The sequence below is a fragment of the Bicyclus anynana genome, chromosome 25, assembly GCF_947172395.1.
Source record: "Bicyclus anynana chromosome 25, ilBicAnyn1.1, whole genome shotgun sequence".
In the NCBI taxonomy this organism is placed as follows: Eukaryota; Metazoa; Arthropoda; class Insecta; order Lepidoptera; family Nymphalidae; genus Bicyclus; species Bicyclus anynana.
In genome coordinates, this window is record NC_069107.1 from 10,010,756 (window position 1) to 10,030,119 (window position 19,364).

Sequence of the window (19,364 nt, forward strand, 5' to 3'; positions counted from 1 at the left end):
AACGTAAATAGGTAATTAATATGATAAAGTAAGTTTCGCGGAGTGTTGATCCCGGCTAAATTAACCGGCAGTTATCTCAGTTCAACGTACGGACTAACTCCTAGAGGCGAACAGCCAGGAATTGGGTCGAAACTGTTGATTTGAAGTGATGAAATGTAAAATAAATACTAAAAAATCGGTCTACAAATGACGGAAATATCGCTGGTTATACATAAAAAAATACATACATACAGCCGGACGTAGAACCTCCTCCTTTTTGGTCGGTTAAAAACTTGTTTTGCGTTCCGGTACACGTCAAAACCGTGGGTAAAATGAACTTCAAACAAAAAACGAGAAAATCCGTTGTCATCGATCGTTGTCAATTAACATCAGCAGGCTAATTCACTATCTTTGACGTATGCTAGTTGACATAAACGAAATTGAGATTCTATGTAACAAATGTCATCCGGTGCTTACTAGTGAATATCACACAGGTAAATGACATTTTGTCAATTGATTTCATGTTTATTTTAATCTATAATATCTATACTAATTGTGTTTGTTTGTTTGTTTGAACGCACTAATCAAAGGAAGGAACTACAGCTGTAGTTCCTGGTCCGATTTATAAAATTCTTTCAGTGTTAGATAGCCCAGTTATCGTGGAAGGCTATATAAATTATCGTATTACATTCTTATAAAAAAGCCGTGATAGCCCAGTGGATATGACCTCTGCCTCCGATTCCGGAGGGTATGGGTTCGAATCCGGTCCGGGGCATGCACCTCCAACTTTTCAGTTGTGTGCCTTTTAAGAAATTAAATATCACGTGTCTCAATCGGTGAAGGAAAACATTGTGAGAAAACCTGCACATCAGAGAATGATCTTAATTCTCTGCGTGTGTGAAGTCTGCCAATCCGCATTGGGCCAGCGTGGTGGACTATTGGCCTAACCCCTCTCATTCTGAGAGGAGACTCGAGCTCAGCAGTGAGCCGAATATGGGTTGATGACGACGGCAACGGGAACCGCGCGGCGTCAGCTAGTACGTTGATAATAAAGACCAAAATAGTCAATAGGCCGGCAGGTGTGATCTCCAGTCAAGAGCTTATTAGTCCTTGTCAAAAACCCAAGTCTAATCCAAGTGTCAGAAGAAACAAACACCTTCAGCGTCGTTTACGTCTCTCCGCCTTCTAACCCTGGGGCAGTGGGGCTTGACTCTGTCAGATCTACTGCGTCCCTCCAAATAACCAACTTTTGGGGGATATAAAAGCTTCCATAAAATACCCAAAAAACACCTACTGAAGCATGGGGATACTACAGGCGACATCCTAACTCCAGGCTGCTATTAAGATTCTAATAGAAACACCTTTTTTTTAGGAGGAAAATATCCTCATGGACAGCCTTATCCGGATCGTGCCGGAATCCGGATTCACCTATGGGCTAAAAAATGCCCCTCCTGACCCCAAGGCGTTGGGGTTTAATAGAAACACCTAACTAAATAACTTTTTTCAATAGGCCTGATCTAGTTACTATTACCAATGAAATATAGAACACATCACCAGTGGCGTGAACAAGCTCGTAACTATGAGTAAGCAAGTGGGTACGTACAAATTGTATTAAATGGAAAATTCCTTCTGTAAATAGCTTCGTGATGAATCCTAACATATTATGTTATTGATATTTATACTCGTATGCTATTTTTGATCTCGAAATATAAAAAGGGGGTGATATACTTGTAGGGTGTAAAAGTTTGTATGAAATCCTTCAATTTTCAAGTTACATTTTTTGCGGTATAAATTAAAAAAAACTTTTGGTTAAAAAGATCAAACGATGTAGGTAAGTATTTTAAGAAAATCTAAAAAATACCCCTATGAGGTTATAGGGGTTGGAAGTTTTATTGAAAATCTGTAATTTATCCTATCCTGAAAATTTTAAATGTACCTATGTGTTACCTAATATTAATTTAGCTATAGGTTAATTTAGCTATTGTTAATTTAGCTATAGGTTAATTTAGCTATTGTTAATTTAGCTAAACACAGTGCCTTAAAAAGAGGCTGGAAGCATACAATTATTTATCCGCGGACAAAGTCGCGGGAGTCCGTTAATTGGCCATAAAAATAAATGAACTAAACATAATCCTCCTTCGGTAGTCAGAGAAAAGTAGCGTAAAAACCAAAATTCCTCAGCAAGCGTAGAGCGGGTCCCTATCACGCGGGTCCATTGTCCACCAACGACACTTCTTGACCTCCCACGCGATATACTTACGCGCACAGATTATTTGGAAACATAGAGGGAACATATATTTGTAATTTATATCTATTTATTAATTTTAACAGTAACGACATCTTATTTGGAATCTTTTTTGAGAGGTCAGGTCAAAACATTTCATCATAATATTATAATACAATTGGAACGGTATTCGTTACAAGGGCAATTAATGTCGAGTGATCATCATCCTCATTATCAGATTATCAACCCATGTTTGGCACAAGACTCCTCTCAGAATAAGGTTAGGCCAATAGTCCACCACGCTGGCCCAATGCGGATTGGTAGACTTCACAGACGTAGAGAATTAAGAAAATTCTCTGGTATGCAGGTTTCCTCACGATGTTTTTCCTTCATCGTTTGAGACAAGTGATATTAACTGAAAAGTGGGAGTTTCGTCCCAACGCAACGGAAGATGTAGAGACATTTGCGGTTGTCCTGCTATTTTTGTTGACATTTATCTATTTCTTCGTGGTACACGGTAATGATAAAGCAGGGTGTATTGAAATATCGCTGTCTATCATTTTTCTAAAGTCTGTGCCCCAAGTTAAGATCACCGGAACATCCCCCGCATATATTGGTAAGCGGGCGCGCGCGCGACCAGTCGCGCACCGGCCACCGCCGTCGCCGCACGCATGTGTCTCCCGCGCCTCCTCTCATACTTCATCTGCATCCGCCGGAGGAACCTGCCGCGAGTATGCGTGTGTTCTACGTGCTCCTCCTGGGCCTCATCCCCGACTTGGGGAACATCGGTGCTTGCGCGAACTGCGTCAGCGCGGAGCTGACTGTGAGGGAGTTGAACGATGTGAGGATAGAGTTCGTGAAGCAGCAGATCCTGAGGAAGCTGAGGTTGAGCAGGAAGCCGGCGGTGGCGGTGCCCGTCAACAGCCTGCCCGTGCCGGTGGCGCAGGGCCAGACGCTGAGCCAGGGCACCGACAAGCCGCCAGAGTTCGACGAGTACTACGGCAGAACGGAGCAGAAGATCATATTTCCAGTCGAAGGTAAGTTTCGGATGTTGTATTTAATGAATTTGTTTATTTATACTTAAAATAAATTTTATAGTAGATTTAGATTATTATAAACAAACAAACAAAGCTGAAGAATACATTACAGTATAAATTATTAAAATTAAAAAGTTAAATGTTATAAATATTGGAATGATTGCAACAATTTATACAACAACAACTATTTTAAAAACTTGCTGCTTACATTGTCCTATCCTTATGATTCATGAGAGAACTTAGAGTGGTGTTAGTTTGACGTTTTTCATTGTGTGATAAATCTTGAAAAATATTAGTAAAAAAAAGAAATAAATCTTAATTACTTTAGTTAAATCAAGCCAATCAGTCAAACATACAGTCAGAATAATACATAACAATCAGTTCAGTTTATTCCTTGACATTCAACAGGCATTTGATAAGGTTTACCATTAAAATTTCTCTAAAAAATCAAAGAGCACTCTCTGAGTGACCTCTTTCTATATTCTCTGAATTAGTCATATTTTTAAATATTCAAGATAAAACAACAAAATGCGAATTCAGACTTTAGAATTGTATTGTTGGAGTTCCACAAGGCTCTATTCTAGGTCCCGTTCTATATAACATCTTCAGGTGTGTGGAGCTTAGCTCTCTTAAAACACATTCCTGTGCAAAAGATGACATGATGTGATGTGATTCAAATATCCATTAAGAATAACATCTACATTGATTTATAGTGAAAATACTGGTGACTGAGAAAATAAATTTATGCGACAAAATATGTTCTTAGACTAACAACTGGCCGAACAAGTAGAAGCAGTAGAGTTTATAAATAACTGCAGAATTGATAGAGAACATAAAAAAATCTCTGTAGTGACGGATAAAATTTACTTAGGTACGGGTATATTTGTGTTTACGTCTAATTAATTAATCTAACTAATTGGTGCAGTTCTATGTAGATGTATACATAATTCGATAGTTTTCTTAGTAATGTAGATAATAAGGTATACAAGTTAATAAAGTGTAAACAATTCGATAAATCAGTATTTTGGTCTTGACTCGAGACCTACGAATTCTCAGGATGATGAAGATAATTTAGTTGGGATATTTGCTTATTATATACTTTTAAAAATACTATTTTCATTCGCTTGCCTTAACTGTTTTGCAATCGCTATCGTGGTAAATCAAAAGGGATTTCAGATCTATGTACAGGAAGAAAGAGAAGATTTATAAATTTTGCCACACATTATAAAATTACATATAACAGATCCGTGGTGCATCTACCATTCCCAGTAGTAGTACAGCGAGGATAAACAGGCTTACTTTCGAAAGATAACACAAGATAACTGACGATTTAAAGATGAGTTTTGTGACTGATTCAACACAGTCCGCAAAAAAAAAACAGGGCCTGTAGCCATTTGGCAGGTCGATTCTTTTGCTACAAACGCTAACGCTTCGAAGACTAACATAATGTATGGGAATGACAGATTCGATCGATAACTTGATCACGTGACCTGTCGACAGCAAATGTCATTCCCATACATTATTTAATTTTCCAAGCGTTTGCCATTGTAGAAACAGAATCGACGTGTCACTGGCCCGGTAACGTTAAAACCTTCAAGTATGTGTTGTTGCTTGGCTAATGAATAGTTTTGTATCGAACATACCTTTAGAGAATGTGCTCAGGAATTTAACAATCTAGTCCGTCTCTTCGAAACTTTTAATTGCCTGATACGTTTCACATCAACGTTTTTATTTAGAACATTTAAGATGCGGAACACCCTTCTCGCGTTTTTATTTTGGCACTTTTGGCACTTTCTTTATTTGTTTCTTGACACTTATGAAGTATAACTTAAAGACTATATAAATCTAGGTATCATCTTCGCAAGCTCCTAATCACTGCGTTTCATCAGGCGAAATATATTTACCTACTCGTATTTCTTCCGCTAAGCGTTATGAAAAACGCCATGATTATTTCAGCCATAAACAGAATTGCTATTTTACAATCTGAAGGGTTTGGTTGCCGGTAAAAAGGCTCTGCTGGTTCATAACATGCCCTGTGAGAATAATTATACTTGTCCACGTTTTTCCACCATGTCGTAGCGGCGTAGAGTTCATGCAAGCCGATTCCCGAAGGGTTACCTTTAAAAATCCACGTATATTCATTGTTGTACTGTGTCTAGATATATGAAAAACCGGAGTTATTATCACGCTAAATTCCATCCTTCGCCACTGCCATGTTGTAGTTTTGTTTAAGAGTTACGGGATTCCGAAGATTTGCGATGAGTAGTGGCGTCGTCGTAAAACATTACGTTTATCTTAACGGCTTCGTCACGGAAGTTGCATCTTCACAGCGACGCAACCTCCGTGACCTTGACATATATCATTACTACATAACTGCAATCATTACTACTAGTCACGCCTACTTGGAGTACAGACCACATGGGATGCAAATGTTTGAAAACTTTTATGGCGCAATTCTTTAATGAAACTATTTTTTCAATTAGACTTCTTGTATAACTATGCAAGGGCATTAAGATTGGCACATATCGTCGGTCTAGATGTGATAGCTCGTAAGTGCAAACTGACGAACTTTACAGGAGACAAGAAACATCTTTTAGGTATCACTAGTAGTTTTATGCGACCAAAACGCTTTTTAATGTACGTTTTACAAGATATTTACGGACTACCACCAGAAAAACTGTTTGAAGCTTTGTGCATCAAAATCAATTTTTACCAAATAAAATAGATGAATAGATGATATTTTTGATATTATATAATATGTTGGGTTAAGTCATGGTGCCAGTTTTGCAATCCAATAAAAAAAATACATTTTTTTTTAATTTTTCACTATTTCTCATTATCAACTATTTAACGGCTCACAATAGGGTTAGGCATCACTATAGAGCTTAAGCTCACCATGCTGTTGCAATGTGGATTGACAGGTTTAGGTTGTTAATAATGTTTGACTCTTTTATCGATTACATTTTAGCGATAATGACCGCGATCGGAGGCTGAATATGTTTTCCTAGGCATAATAACAACACCAACTCGGTGCTGAAAATTTCTCAACTAAAAAAAAGCTCATTTATGTATAGCCCAACTCAGGATCTCTGTGATGCAAAGTTACATCGGTTAAGCACTAGACCAAAGAAGTAAACCTAATTGGTGTTCAAAATAATCAATGACGAAGATTTTTTTAATTTGCCTTTTTTACGGAACCTTTCTTATAAAGAAAACCGTAATCAGTATTTCATATTTGATATTTTGAGTCAGCAGTTCTTACTGGTTTATCTGTCAGGGAAAACCTTTTATATCTGGTAGATTTCCTTAAAATTTGATAAAATTTCCATTTATCACAATTCCGATTACGACATGATGCAATAATTTCTCATCAATTGTCATCATTGATAGTACCTACATTCATTTCTCGTATAAACCTATTCACCTGATTTCGGATTGAACCTTGGACTTTACGCGTGCACGGCACCGCGTGCATTCTTTCACTTTTGCTTATTTTTACTTTATCTTATGAACTTTGATCATCATTGATTCTACTCGTGTGAAAAATTGATATCAATATTGTTCTATTGATTAGAACGCTCAGCTGTGGACTGAAAGGTCGGGGTTTGATGTACAGCGATAGTCTAATGAGTTACAGGTACACATAGTCCATTTATCGAGGAAGATTTTAAGCTATATAGTATCCCGTTACGACCAATAGAAGTGGGGCAACAATGAAAAATGTGGCAAAAACGGGAAAAAATATTTCTTTTGAAAGCCTCCACGTCAAATTTCTCCCCTTAAATGTTATCCTATCTATCCGAAGATGCAAAAATGAAAGAAAAAATAATGAGAAAACTGAAAGAAACAATTTAAAAGTAAGGCTTCAATCATATTGGACCTGTAATTAGTTCCTCGTCTTATCTACAAGGAAATATATACAAAGTAATAAAAAAACCTAAAGTTATACAATTTCCCTGAATCATTTACTACTTACTCGTAGATAGCTTGGATGGGATGCTGTGAGTCATTTGAAATACACGGGCTGTAGTAACTGACATATACGTTGTTTAATCTAATTAAGTACATAATCACATGGTTTAGATATTGTATTTATAGATTATTAATTGTGACTAATTAGTGATAATTGTTAATGTTATTTAGAATATGTACATATCTTCTTAGATACCTAGTAGCTACAAATTAGATGTGCTTAGAGAAGACTTATCTTTAGTTACGTGCGCCATAAAGAAATAGCATGTTTTTTTTCGGTTTTAAACGATTTTTGCCAAATCTCTCTATAACTTACTTGGCCTCACTAGAACAGCAGCAAATTCTATATTAGAAAGGGTATCCAAAGCTGTTCTAGTAGAATCTTACCATATTTGGCTAGGCAACGATCACGAAGAACAACACGATCGGAGAAGGGAAGTTAAGGACGTCCTTGACAATTAACTATAATTGTCAAGGACGTCCTTAACCCTACACCATCGGTCACAAGTCCGGGAATTTGCTCAGGATGATTCTCTCTGCCCCACGATGGACCCGGCACCCGCACGATGACTCCATGGAATGCTAAGATATTTTGTCTCTAATTAGATAGCTAGCTTATGCGGTACGGTGAAGTGAGGTGCATCAATCGTGGGGTTTTCATTCATCGCTACACGCTCCCCGGCCCGCGCGGTCCATCGGAAGTGTTACGAACGAAGTTGCCAAGCTATAGCCCTGTAAGGGGCCATTAAAAATGCCGATCATGAAAATAATTTCGCAAAACAATCTCAATTATTTGTAATTTTATCTACAGAAAAAAAAACATTGTTATTTAGATAAAGATTCGATTCCATTCGAAAAAAAATCGAAACAAAAGTAATTATCATGATTCAATACAAATATTGGAATGTTTATAGAATGACCCAAGGTCTGAGATGACCCCTCGACCCCCAGGTCTCCGAACACGTGGGGTCGCGGTGCCCAGACGAATTTGATAAAACTATTGGAGATTGTGTACAGTTGGCGAATTAATTGAAGATAACCTCGTGATGTACAGATAACTCGACCCATATATTTTTGCGATTGACTTTTACTATAGGAACTACCCATAAAAGTGTAAAATCAAGTCATTCAGTGGGCTTCACAAGGTTAACAACTACGGAATGCATACGTACCTGCCCAGGAGTTTGAAGAATAATTGTACCAAGTTTTATTAAAATTCGACGAGTAGTTTTTGTTTCTATAACGACTGACAGACAAAAATTTTACTGATAGCATTTGTGGCATCAGTATCGATCACTAATCACCCGCTGATATCTAGTTATTTTGGGAATTGAGTATATTTCATGTACAGAATTTTATTACAAGTATAGATTAGCTATATTAAAGTAATATCCACTGGGTTATCCCAGTGGATATGACTTATGCCTCCGATTCCGGAGGGTGTGGGTTCGAATCCGGTCCGGGGTATGCACCTCCAACTTTTCAGTTGTGTGCATTTTAAGAAATTAAATATTACGTGTCTCAAACGGTGAAGGAAAAACATCGTGAGGAAACTTGCAAGAGAATACCAGAGAATTTTTTCAATTCTTTGCGTGTGTGAAGTCTGCCAATCCGCATTGGGCCAGCGGGGTACTATTGGCTTAACCCCTCTCGTTTTTAGAGGAGACTCGAGCTCAGCAGTGAGCCGAATATGGGTTGATAATGATGATATTTTATGCCCACCTTCACATTACGCGTAATGTGAATGAAACGATATTTTTGAGTTGTAGCCAATATTTTAAAATTAAAAGTAATAACAGTTAACTCTACTTTCCTGTAGATGATGAATGCTAGAGTTGGCGCGTGTCGTGGTCACGCCGGCGCCGCGTGCGATGATAAGCCGGAGTTATTTTGTTTGGTAAAAAAGGTTGACCCGGAGATAACCGCTTCAAACGGTGCCTTGCAACTTCATCCCGGAACAGAGGCGAGACGAGGCTGCGGTGATTGTACTCGGAGTTTTATTAACTGACGCCCATGACTTCGTGGGCGTGGAAACCTGTCACGTGGGCGTGGAAACTTCTTACGTGGGCGTGGAAATCTCTCACGGCGTGGGTACTTGTCAATTTAAAGGACAGACTTACGTACAATGTTTCCGCATATACAAGTTGCTTCAAAAGTGCTTGTAAACTAAGCCTAATTGAAATAAATGAATTTCGAATTTTACACCTAGTGACACCACCCTCCTTTCCTACAGTAAGCCTACGTCATAGATCCCACTGCAAAGGAATGACCCTCCCTGGCCCTGGCCTACCCTAACCACCCGGCACTCTATCTATAAAACTCACTTATATCTATAAAAATCTAGTTACTCTTAATTTTACTCTGATAATAAAAACATTACTTAAAAAAAAAAAAACGTTTGCTCCAACGTTTTAAAATTTATTAATTCATTCTTTAATTTGTCCCCAAATTATCGGTTAGACTGAGTTTTACGACATTTTTCGAAGACTTATGGGTTTGTTTGTTCGTTTTTTTATTTGTCCGGCTTGTTGGTAATGGAAAAAAATAATACAGCTTTAAATGTTACTTTGCTGCTTTGGTACATCGGAGAATTTATTGAGCAAGAACAGTGATAAAAAAGTTTTTTCTTCAAGAAATAATTTTATTAATCGAATTTTATTTTTATTTTATTTTTTATTTATTAATCGAATTACTTGCCCAGATCCTAATTTATATCATAATATTATCATCGCCATATTCTTTTATACAATAGGTTACATACAATCTCAGATATGCCGCTTTATTGGATTTAAATTGTACGTAGCTTTATTTTTCGAAATATTCTTAGCAAGCCCTTTCATTGATATTGTAGAAGTGCAATGAAATAACTAGTCCGCGATCTTAGATGGCTGCCATGTTGGAATTAGAATGACGTCACAAAGTTAACCATGCATTGTCATCCAAATTTTACTAGTAGACACAGCTCAATGGGTTGAAGATATTTGCTTCAAAATTGAGTTGCAAGATTTCACATATACAGACATACATTGCAAGTTAAATAAAACTAAAAAAAAAAAACGGTGCACACATGACTGAAGTAAAAATTTTAGTTCTACCTCTAAATATCCGTTCGCCTGGCCCGATCACAATTTTTGTAACGCATCGCCAGCTTGACGATTCAAGTGTGCCGTAACTTTACTTGAAAACATGTAATAAAGCTTTACCCTAGCCGGCGCTGACATACGAGATAACTAACAGTTAAAAATCACGCATTTCACACGCCTCAATCTTTAAATCATGTTTATTTATAAGCCATCTCTTAATTGGTTTAAACAACTTTGTATTAATTGCTGATAGCGGCCAAATTTACTCATTATGTTAATTGCTCTTTGATAAGTGATAATTGCAAATACACAGTCATTGTTTACACGTGGCCCACAATGTGCACTCTCGGTGGGGTGGTGGGCACTGCGCAGTTAGCACCGAGAGAAACCGAAGAATAAGTAATAGACAGAGGAGTTCTATCTATTTTTTGCAATGTAATTTATGCAATTTCGTGAAACAACTGGTTCTTGAAATTGCCATTTTTAATAGTTAATATATAAAGCGAAAAGTAAAAAAAGCGAAAAGTAGAAAAGAACGTACGTAATTTAACCACTAATTATTTGATCGACATTTAGACGACTAGCACGAAACTTAGAAATTCCGAATTTTCTATCTCAATCCATCATTGCTTTAATTTTTTTCACCATAGAAGAATAAATGTGTTTGACGCTTGTGGTATCTTGAACGCGTAGACAGAGTAGAAAGAGAAGTCAGTAGACAACCGATTGGTATGCCTTCGTAAGTCAAGTCATAGGTATATACGATTTTGAGATTCCAAAACAAAAAATACATTGAACGCTAATTCAAATTAATTCGCCAATATTTTTTCAAGCTGCTAGTTAATTAACAAGTTTTAACTTTTTAACGTTTTAAGTTGAGACTGTAATTTCGTGCTTACAGCTTTTTATTGTTCGGGCCTTCGTTGTGCCCGATATAATGGCACGCGTCATTTATACATAACACACACACACACACAGACCAAAATATCGAATCACTTGGTCTCATAGATTAACGAGTAGGTACAGGATTTTATCGCTTAAGTTTTTTCAGAAAATGCGACGGATGTTTCTTAGTCTAAGTAGTTTCTCTGTCTACTGTATACTTTTCTGTCTACGCTTCAACGCGAACTATATTTTTTTCAGACTATATTCGTAAGCATGCCTACTGGTGGATTATTTTGAATAATATAAATTGATATGTTAGTTAGTTATTTACATAGTAACTGTTATGTATTATCTTAGGTACAACGTATTTGCTATCACGCGTATGTTACGTGTCACGGGTAGATACTATACGAGTGTGTTTACAATTGTGAGAAGATTTTTAACAAAGATACATAAATAAGGAAATGAATAATTTATTGCTCTGATAGCCGATGCAATTATAGTTTATCATTAATGATGTAGCTTTTACATTGCGCGGACGGATTGCTTTTAGCGAGAGGCACAGTCGAGTTCCACCACGCTGGTCCAATGCGGATTGGTGGGCCTTACATTTACAGATTACAAGATACACGTACAAAAGATGTTACAGGCATTATAAATTAGTGTATTGCCATTATTATAGGGTTCAAAATCAGAACAAAATGTGACATTTTTCACTATGTGCAAATAACAATAGTAATTGTGTATACAAACCTAACGATATCACAAAGCGACGACGTCATACTTTCGTGCCATTTCGCATGAAGCGTTTTTAGCGATGGCAGCGCTCCAAATCTGACCCTTTAAATCCCTGTAGCTCCGAAAGTAATGATCGCAGATACCCTGTTACTTTTACAAAACTGCTTTACTATTAGCAAACTCTTAATTTAAATACAACTAGCTGACGCCGCGCGGTCTCACCCGCGTTGTTCCCGCAGATACCGCGGTAGGAATACAGGAATAATATATAGCCTATAGGCTTTCTCGATAAATGGGCTATCCTACACTGAAAGGATATTTCAAATCAGACCAGTAGTTCCTGAGATTAGCGCATTCAATCAACAAACAAACTCTTCAGATTTATAATATTAGTATAGATTTAAAATACTGTCATCATCCCTACTATGAGCAGAGAATTTTAAATGAAAAACTCTTAGAAGAAAGAAAAATTCAGTATCTCATAGCCACAGTATTGGCCATAGTATTTCCCGTCACAAATACTACAACAAAAACTCATCTCAACGCAGCGTGTTCTTAAAATAATAATCACGCGAGTTGATAGTGATATAGTGAATTAATTATAGTGAACAATTAATCTATTTATCGTTATCAGCGGGCCAAAGGCTCCAGTTAGTTTTCGGGGATCACCGATTGATGATAACTTGTGTTTTAATTAGCTACAGAAGCACCCGGTAATTTTTGTAATGTAGATTTTGAAACCCAATTATAATAATTAGTATGAATTTATTAAAGTGATAACTGGTATAGGTATGTAGTTAAATGGTTTTTCCTTATTGCTTTTTTTATTTATTGTTAAAAAAGAATATTTGCTATATTTTTTTTATTATGACCAATATTTCCCCCTCCAAGTAGTCGGAAAATACTGTGTTAGGAGTGGGTACGACAATAGTCTAACGGACGGGAACAAGCGTATTATGTAGGTGCCTAAATGATGAATTAGGTACCATTCGAAAGATTTTCTAATTATCTACATGTCTACAAGTAATTTAAAATAACATTCATAACATTACTCTTCAAAAATATGATATATACACTATTTTCACCATCATCATCATCATCATATTAGCCGATGGACGTCCACTGCAGGACATAGGCCTTTCGTAGGGACTTCCAAACATCACGATCCTGAGCCGCCTGCATCCAGCGAATTCCTGCGACTCGCTTGATGTTGTCAGTCCACCTGGTGAGGGGTCGACCAATACTGTGCTTTCTAATGTGGGGTCACCATTCCAGCTCCAGCATCAGGCTCTTCGAACTATATGACCCGTCCACTACCATTTCATTTTTTTTTTTTAGTTTTGACACATATACTTAAATATTACAGTTCCACACAGATGGTATACTAAGAAGTATACCTATAAATATGTTCGGAGATCTCGCGCTTATCTCACTGCGGCCTTTGGGGTCGCTCCTTGCCCTAATTAACGTGCGCTCAGACGAGCTAATTAGTGACGACCCCTTCGACACGGTGCTGTGCGGCGAGTGGAGACCCCGGAACTGCGTTTTTGGGGGTTTTGATGTGATTTACTTCAACTTTTGTTATTCTAGAAATTCAAGCTTTAACCATTGATAAGAAATACTGTTTAATTCTTTTATTTTTAATCCCACCTGATGGTAAGTGATGATGCAATCTAAGATGGAAGCGGGCTAACTTGTTAGGAGGAGGATGAAAATCCACACCCCTTTCGGTTTTTACAGGACATCGTACTGGAACGCTAAATCGCTTGGCGGTACGTCTTTGTCGGTAGGATCAGAACCTCCCACCAGTCAGACCTGGACTAATTATGAAAACCTCAATTGACCCAGCCGGGGATCGAATTTAGGACCTCGTCTTGTAAATCTACCGCGCATATTGCTAAACCACTGCGCCACGGAGGCCGTCAAATATATAGTCCTAATAACCCTCAGGGTACGAAATGTCGAACCATTATGGAATCGCTGCGGATTTAAAAGTTTGTGGTTGTGGCTCCAGGGGTTATATGGCAATCCTCAGAACAATTACCTTTGGACTTGTACTGCACACAACACACATCGATTCTATAGACGCAGTTTGACACGTTAGATAGTGATCTTATAATTTTTATTAATCTTTATTGATGTTATACTTTAATTGGAGTAGCAATCAATAAGGTCTATTAATCTAATTTGTCTCTCAACCATTCAAGCTTATTAACCCGACAAGGCAATTAAACATGCCGACTATCAGGATATATTGTCGAGTTCCAATAACCGCGGTTCATCGATCATAAGTCAAGATGTCACTAATTAACTTATTTTTATGTTTTTAAGAAACTACGTTTCATTTTAACCATGTTTGTGTATATAATCTTTGTTTACAACGGACTGCATGTCATATTCTATTTAAAGAAACCAATTAATTAGTTAATTGATATTATGAATATTACCTAGTAAATAAATTGATATTGAAAGTAAAGTTAATAGTAGTCAAAACGTAAAGGGAATCGAAATTGGACGGATTATATACCTAGGTTACTTTTAAATTGCACTGTAAATTAACTACTCCTCATATAAACCTGAATATAAAAGCTCTTTTGAAGATTATATTTGAAACCCTCGTAATTTTAAGTAATTCTAAACCAATTTTAAGTTCTCGACTAATTATATCACCATTATCTTTAATATTATCACCTGACGTTTCGAAAGTGCTTTTAAAGTAAGCCTAATTTAAAAAAAAAAAGGAAATTTGACTAATTGCCTACTGACTTACAAAAGGCTATGAAATACCTACTAAGATTTACTTCCATCCAAGTAATCTTCTGTAAGAATTCTGAGCCCGGAGCTGGGAAGTACTTTGCTTGTGAGAGTACGTCAAGAGAAGACGCCTTCAGAGAGTCGTTCCAGCCATTTCTTCCGCTTCTGTTTTAGGGCTCCATGAGGCGATGCTTCTGTGCGCTCTTCCAAAACCCCCCTGATCCTATTATGGATCCAACGGCGCTAACACAACTAGAAAATAAAATACTAATACCATAAGGCTACTAATAAAATATCGTACCATAAGGCCTCATTTGCACGAGAGTTTTTAACGGACGTTAAAAAAGCGTTCAAATACAACAAATGCGTGGAACAACTCCATGTTCACTCTCCCGAGTGAGAGAGGTATAAGGAGAGATAACTGTCCCTGTAGTGGCGAACATTTCATAGATGTAAAAGACCTTTTACTTTGCGGACTCGTTACGCTTATGCTATATTTTAAAGCTATGTCTGTTTGTTTCAGGGGAATGCCTAACGTCCGGCCGCTACCCGTTCACATGTCTGCAGTTCGAGTTGCCACCCGACGTGGAGCCGGAGGAGGTCACTGTCGTCGAGTTGTGGTTCTATAAGGTACTTTATATTAACTAACTACCTACTAATATATTTCTATGAGTCATGGTTGATGGTCAGATTTATATATTTTCTTTGTTATATATGTTATATATATATAGTTTTACATTAAAGCAAATGTGGCTAAAGCAAAAATATAAATGGTCCCGTAACTGTACCCTGTGGGACGCTCATTTTGGTAGATTATAACCAGGGAGGTAGGTAACACAAAAGAAATGCCTTTTACATTTTTCATTTTTACCATAAAATCAAGTGCAACTTTTTTGATTCCATGAATTATGAAAAGTATTATTATTATTATTTTTTTCATTTATTATTCTAAAGCATACGCAAGATCGTTTTCAGTATTTGCTTTCAAATTGTCAACAACATTCAATTGTAAGTTTCCCTCACGAGATTTCATTTTACCAGTTTCGCTGTTAAGTTCCCGGTTGTTTTTTTTATTTTTATTCTTTACAAGTTAGCCCTTGACTACAATCTCATCTGATGGTAAGTGGTGATGTAGTCTTAGATGAAAGCGGGCTAACTTGTTAGGAGAAGGATGAACATCCACACCCCTTTCGGTTTCTACACGGCATCGTACCGGAACGCTAAATCGCTTGGCGGTACGACGAACTAGCCACGAACGAAACCTCCCACCAGCCAAAAACACAAAACTAACTATGTGTTGTTCTACAGGAGCGTGACCCATTCGATGAGTACAACCAGACGTTCGTGATATCAGAGGCGGCGCACTGGGACCGCCAGCAGCAGTTCAAGAAGACCAAGCCCATCGCCATCAAGGAGACGGACACGCGCGAGGGCTGGGTGCGCGTGGAGCTGGCCTGGGCCGTGCGGGTGTGGCTCGAGGGGCGCGAGCGAGTGCACACACTGCACGTTGCTTGCAGGACATGTCAGGTGAGGACACCAAGTCATAGAATGCCCTTACAGCTTCTATTTTCCTTACCTTCTACAACATGGGTAACTTTTAGGCAAGCGCGTTTTACCATAGGCATCATTCCCTACCATCAAGCGTTATTGCAGTCGAGCGCTTGCCTAAATCAATCCAAAAAAAGTAAGGGTCGAATTGTGGGAAGGGAAGGAGGGGTTTTTCTTCATACTAGGCATTTTTCAGGTTGTTGACTGGTGTAGGTACGTACTCGTAGTCCTATAATGATATGCACTCAGAAGACTACTTTTACCAGCCTTTACTTCATAGAGATAGAGAGTACATAGTTTTGCTCGTTGTTTCATATTCCTCTGTATTCAGATTCAGTAATACCGTATTGATGTCAGTAAGGCCTGGCCGTAAAACAGGCTAATAATGATGATGATTGACGTCGTCTTCCTCCTTGCGTGCTCTATACAGAGGACTGTCATACCTTCAATTGAAAGGTTTGTTAAGCTGGCAGTACTCTGTTATCCGTACTATTACTATACAGATCGGCAGACTAATAACTGCTCCATCTCCTCCACAGTTACGCAAAGCACCGCTGTCTTTCCACGAGAAACACCGGCCGTTCCTCGTCCTCTACACAAAGTATGCGGGCAAGAGACGGCGAGGACGCGCGCTGGAGTGCGGCGCCACCACCAGCGAATGCTGCAGAGAGCCGCTCTACGTCAGCTTCCGCGAGCTGGGCTGGGACGACTGGATCATCCGCCCCGATGGATACCACGCTTACTTCTGCAAGGGGTCTTGCGCGCCCATTTCCGCTGTTTCACAAGCGGATAGCTACCACCATAATATCATAAGGGTAACTATCAAAATCTTATATCAGCCGTAGTAGGGTGGAGGGCGGATGTTAATGAAATTAAGGTTGAGATTTTTCTTTACAAGTTAGCCCTTGACTACAATATCAACTGATGATAAGTGATGATGCAATCTTAGATGGAAGCGGGCTAACTTGATAGGAGGAAGATAAAAGTCCACACTTTTCCCTTTCCGTTAAATCGCTTGGCGGTACGTTTTTGTCGGTAGGGTAGTAACAAGCCTCCCACCAGCCAAAATTGTAGGGTAATTATATGGTAGAGCCAAGAACAAGCAGCTTTGCACTAAGCAACTCGACTGAATGGTCTTGGCAGTTTGCTTTGCATTTGGCTGTATTTTGTTTTTACTGCCTGCCCTTGTCCAGACGTCTGCTAGCATTGGCTAGTGTAATCTGTAAGTAACCTTTTCCGATTTCCTGACTGAAGTCGCGAACGTCGTATGGATTGGCATATCCACTTGACACGCAAGCTCGCCAAATATAATTCTTAGGTTAAGTAATTTTTGTCGTCATATCAAACGTTATTGAATCAGCTGGTTGATTTTTACCTTCTTGCTGTGTAGTCACATTTGTTGAAGCTAATAACTTTCTCTTCTCTTCCAGAAATACTTCTACACGGTGGAGAGGCGCGCAGAGTTCAAGCCATGCTGTGCTCCGACCACATTCAGCTCTCTCCAACTGCTGTACATGGACTCCAACAACACGGTGACACAGAAGACCCTGCCCAACATGGTGGTGGAGTCTTGTGGGTGCATGTGAGAACTACTGTAGTATATTTTGTGTAAATAGGTATTAGTTGATGTTAAGTGATAGTTTGTCTAGTGCTGGTTGATGTTGAATGATAGTTTTGAGTGATAGTGACAATTTGATGTTTTGTGATAGTTGATTTTAAATGGTTTAATGGTGATTATTGATCACTGATACAGATTGCGGCAAGTAAGTTGATTCAAAATAGCGGTCACTTGCGTAGGTACAAATGAAATGGTTATGGTGGAAATACAAATGCTTTACGATTAACCGTGAATTTGAAGATGTCAAAGAACTGAAAATTTCGTATAGGTAGTGCCACCAATTTTCTCACTAACTTTCTAAGCCGGTGGCCAAAACTTTAACTAAACTCCACACCAGGAAACAAGTCCCGTAGACGCGGCGCTAATGTCATAAGGTTCTCATTGTCATTTGATAATGGCGGTCTTATGTCACTTGTGTAGGGCGCTGTCAATTTTAGTTCAGGATTTAGCCGCGGGACTTCTTTCGTGGCGCAGAGGCATTAAATACGATAGAGACTGGCTAATGAAAGTAGAGACTGAATTGCCCGCCAAATTTATAAAATCATTTAAACAAATTAAAAAACAAGCTTTTTCATAATTTGTTTAAATTATTTTTTTGTTTGTGAATATATTACTACCTATAAATAAATATTAAACTCAGTTATTCCAATATTTGCACTATAATTATCAGAATTGACTCCGATTTTTTTTTAATTTGGCGGGCAATTTCAGTCTCTACTTTCATTAGCCAAACTCCAGTAATGGCGTCCCATCAACTCAACGCCATCTTAGATTAGGTAAATAAATCTGGTTGCCATTTTTACGCGTGGCACCTAAAGGTACGTACGTCGATAACACCCGATAATAATAAATAAGCAGTAAGTAATGTATAATAATGTGTTTATACATTACTTACTGCGTATAGTTCAACTTACAGGCCGCTTACTGTGTCTAGTTGATGTTGTGTGAAAGTAGAAACTGAGTGATAGTTGTAAATGAGTGAGAGTGAGTAAATTTATTTGGAAGTGTAAATATTTGTTGAAAATCTGAAAGAGATGAATGAAGGCTAAATGACAGCTTTTAAAGTATGGTCACTCAGTTCAATGGGTGTAAACGTGGACAAGATTTCTTTAGACATTATATGTACCTCGGATTCGTAAATAATGTTGTGTATATAGGTAGTACCTAAGAAGGTTATCAGTAGAGATATATTCAAATAGGTATTTTATATAAAAGCATATACTAGGTGCATTAATGCTATTGCATTTTCTGCAATGCATTCAGAGACAACATAATATTATTTACGTTAATAAAAAATTTGTCTAAATCACGAGTGCTTTTTTCGTCGAAAAATATAAGCAAGGTTTTTTCGGAGTCGAAAAATATAAGCAAGGTTTATGTACGATTCTATTCGATTCGGAAGCAAATGATAATGATGATGATGATGCTTTATATCTGTCTATTGTCTTCTTTGTCTACGGTTATGATTATCGTATTCTGAGACTATAAATATTTTATTTAATAAAAATGCGTGATAAGTTCTACTT

The 19,364-nt window shown here is 37.9% G+C and overlaps 1 protein-coding gene across 1 annotated transcript; it reads left to right on the forward strand.

Annotated features, from left to right (window-relative positions):
• Positions 1-2,820: 2,820 nt before the first annotated feature.
• On the forward strand, positions 2,821-18,161 carry LOC112051400 (inhibin beta B chain). The gene is made up of 5 exons (XM_024090024.2): positions 2,821-3,240; positions 15,196-15,302; positions 15,981-16,199; positions 16,760-17,035; positions 17,651-18,161. Exons 1-5 carry the CDS (start codon positions 2,937-2,939, stop codon positions 17,804-17,806), a joined length of 1,062 nt encoding a protein of 353 aa, XP_023945792.1. The 5' UTR covers positions 2,821-2,936; the 3' UTR covers positions 17,807-18,161.
• Positions 18,162-19,364: the final 1,203 nt, after the last annotated feature.

Excerpts from the sequence above, each read along its gene's own strand:
- LOC112051400 (XM_024090024.2), top strand. The coding sequence starts at position 2,937 with ATGCGTGTGTTCTACGTGCTCCTCCTGGGCCTCATCCCCGACTTGGGG. Across the intron at positions 15,303-15,980 it reads TCGAGTTGTGGTTCTATAAG|GAGCGTGACCCATTCGATGA; the intron begins GTACTTTATATT and ends GTTGTTCTACAG. Across the intron at positions 16,200-16,759 it reads TTGCTTGCAGGACATGTCAG|TTACGCAAAGCACCGCTGTC; the intron begins GTGAGGACACCA and ends TCTCCTCCACAG.